General features: G+C 39.6%; 2 protein-coding genes across 2 annotated transcripts; one reads left to right on the top strand and one right to left on the bottom strand.

Moving 5' to 3' along the window:
* Nucleotides 1–192: 192 nt before the first annotated feature.
* JH06_5727 (hypothetical protein) lies at nucleotides 193–729 on the bottom strand (the record flags this gene model as incomplete). The annotated part of the gene is made up of 5 exons (XM_014669324.1): nucleotides 193–352; nucleotides 385–428; nucleotides 461–545; nucleotides 577–683; nucleotides 718–729. The coding sequence occupies 5 exons, from the start codon at nucleotides 727–729 to the stop codon at nucleotides 193–195; spliced, it is 408 nt and encodes a 135-aa protein (XP_014524810.1).
* A 535-nt stretch (nucleotides 730–1,264) lies between these two features.
* On the top strand, nucleotides 1,265–2,013 carry JH06_5623 (hypothetical protein; the record flags this gene model as incomplete). Its single annotated transcript, XM_014669323.1, has 3 exons — nucleotides 1,265–1,348; nucleotides 1,377–1,825; nucleotides 1,857–2,013. 3 exons carry the CDS (start codon nucleotides 1,265–1,267, stop codon nucleotides 2,011–2,013), a joined length of 690 nt encoding a protein of 229 aa, XP_014524809.1.
* Nucleotides 2,014–2,417: the final 404 nt, after the last annotated feature.

Here is a 2,417-nt window from a genome sequence, read left to right as displayed (position 1 = left end):
TACAGTCTCAGCTTCTTCTTCAATTCCTCACACTTCAATTTCTTGGCATCCGAACGGAACAACTACAGTTAATCCAATCTCTCTCACTCTTACATCAGCTGTATCTGCTAAAGCATCTGTTTTATCTACGATAATATCCAATTTCTCACCTCGATCAATAATCTTATCTACATCTCATACCAACAATCCAGTTCAACCAATATTGTCAATCATAACGCCCTTCACAGCATCCAACTTCTGCTGTACACGAGTAGCAGCATCAGCATTCGGATCGTTCCACTTGGACATCAATTGACTAATCGTAGAAGAGAAGTCGGACATTGCAAATGCTTGAGCAGTCTTGGCACGATCTCTACAAGTCACCACAACACATCAACCTCATACCCATATGTCGCTACAAAGTTGTCACACATATCAGTGAGGAAATTCTATTATTCACTTCCATTCATCCAATTCAAACGAAAACAATTCTCAGAGGCATATCTCTGTCAGTCATAGCAACATACGTGATTCCTTTGTTGTTCAACACGGAAAAATCGTACTTCCTGAACATGAAAACAAATCAACAATTCTCACTCATCGTAGTGGAAGTTGTGCTTGGCCTGAGGAGGAAACTTGGAAAGAAGGCTCTGTGTGATTTGGGCAAAGTTTCCTGTCGACTTCTTATCGGAGGTTCCAAGAGTCTCTTCACAAAGAACAACATCCCTAGTCTCTCACTAATCCATGCATTAACCAACTTCCGACTAATTGTAGCGTAGATGATACACTTCTGTGTTGACATTATAGCTAAAGCACGATAGATTGAGAAGAAATGAATTGTTCAATGATTCCGCAAGATTCAGAAAAGAACCGTGATTCTTATTCTTTGTGATTTTCTTGCTAGCTTTCACTCTTTGACACTCTTGTTTATTATGTCTGAGAAGGAATTGAGTTTATAAAGGTGATTGTGGAAGATTGCCAATAGTGACTCTCTTGGAAGTAATGATGGATTCTGATCCTTTCCAACTTGATATATATGAATCCAGTCTTTGATTGGATGAATACTAGATGTGAAGTCATTTTATGTCGATGACCATATTTCCTTCTGTAAATGGTAATAGACCAATTATTGATAGTTTTAATCCACCTCAAAGGGGACATTGAAGAATACTCATTATAACCGCGATTCTTTCAAGACGATATTCACGGTCCATTTAAAATTCTTGCGGAAGAAACTTGTGTTCAGCACGAATGGTCGTGGAATTTTCATTCTCTTTTATTTACAATGGAAGACTTGTGGTCTGATAACTTTGCTTTTTGTATGAATCCTCTAGCTGAAGGCGCTGCTCCAGATTTCGATCTGGGAAGTGTTTTTGGCTGGTCCTGTCGACTCCGAGTCTCATAACGTTTCTGAATCCCCCCTTACTTTGAATTCTGATATCTTTGATTCCACTAATGATTTCCCCTTCTCTGATGTGTATTCTAATTCTTGTGACTTTCCGGATCCATTTCTGACATCTATGCCGTCAGATGATGGTCTGGAAAGAAGTCCATCGGTGGTATCTACTGATACCATGCCCCTCTCTGATGTTGCTATTAGTGACACTGAGAATGAGCAAAACCAATCGGACTCTACTTGTACTATATCTACTGTGACCTCTCCTTTGGTTCAACCTATGGAGTTTGTTGATTCAACCTTTGTTTCTCCTCTGGAGCTTTCTGACTCCCGCTCGGTTGTTAGTGATGCTCTGGACACTGACTCATCCAGTTCTTCGTCTTATCAGATGATTAAAAGTGATATGATTTCGACTCTTCATGAACAACGTCGATTGGCTTGTAAGCAGAGGTGAGTGTTGTTGGTTTGTGTTTATCTATAGACGCCTTCGACGTATGATGATTGTGAAGAAGAAGCGTGAACTTGGTCTTATTAACATTGCCAATAGTAAGACTGTTCGCTATGCTCAGAAGCAATCTACTGCATTTAAGAAAGCCCGACTCAATGGGAAATTCACTGCAGTAAGCGCTTTTGTCTAATCTGTTTGTAACAAAATCATCTAACCACAATTCATTTCACTGGAAGTGATTTGAAGTCCTTGTGAATTGTCTCGAATTGACGAAACTGAACAATCACACTGATTCCACAAAGCTTCAAATGCCTTTCTTTGTGTCTTTCTGTCATCATAGAGACAATAAAACGAATCAAATCCACCTGCTCCAGCTACAATACAACCCACAACTCCTTCCAGATCATTCGTTGCTTTCATCACCTTATACAAAGCATCAGGTACAATTTGAGAACCAGAACACTCGCTTATTGTATGCATAATCTCCAACTTCGTTTCAAACAGATTCTTCAACTCATTCACTCGTCCTTCACATAAGGCTCGAACAAGAGACTCGTTGTTCTCTGAATACTCTTCCCATAATCCTTTCGATTC

Source organism: Blastocystis sp. subtype 4 (genome assembly GCF_000743755.1).
Source record: "Blastocystis sp. subtype 4 strain WR1 chromosome Unknown seqid_0675, whole genome shotgun sequence".
NCBI classification, from domain to species: Eukaryota; class Bigyra; order Opalinata; family Blastocystidae; genus Blastocystis; species Blastocystis sp. subtype 4.
This window is presented reverse-complemented; position numbering and strand designations above follow the sequence as displayed.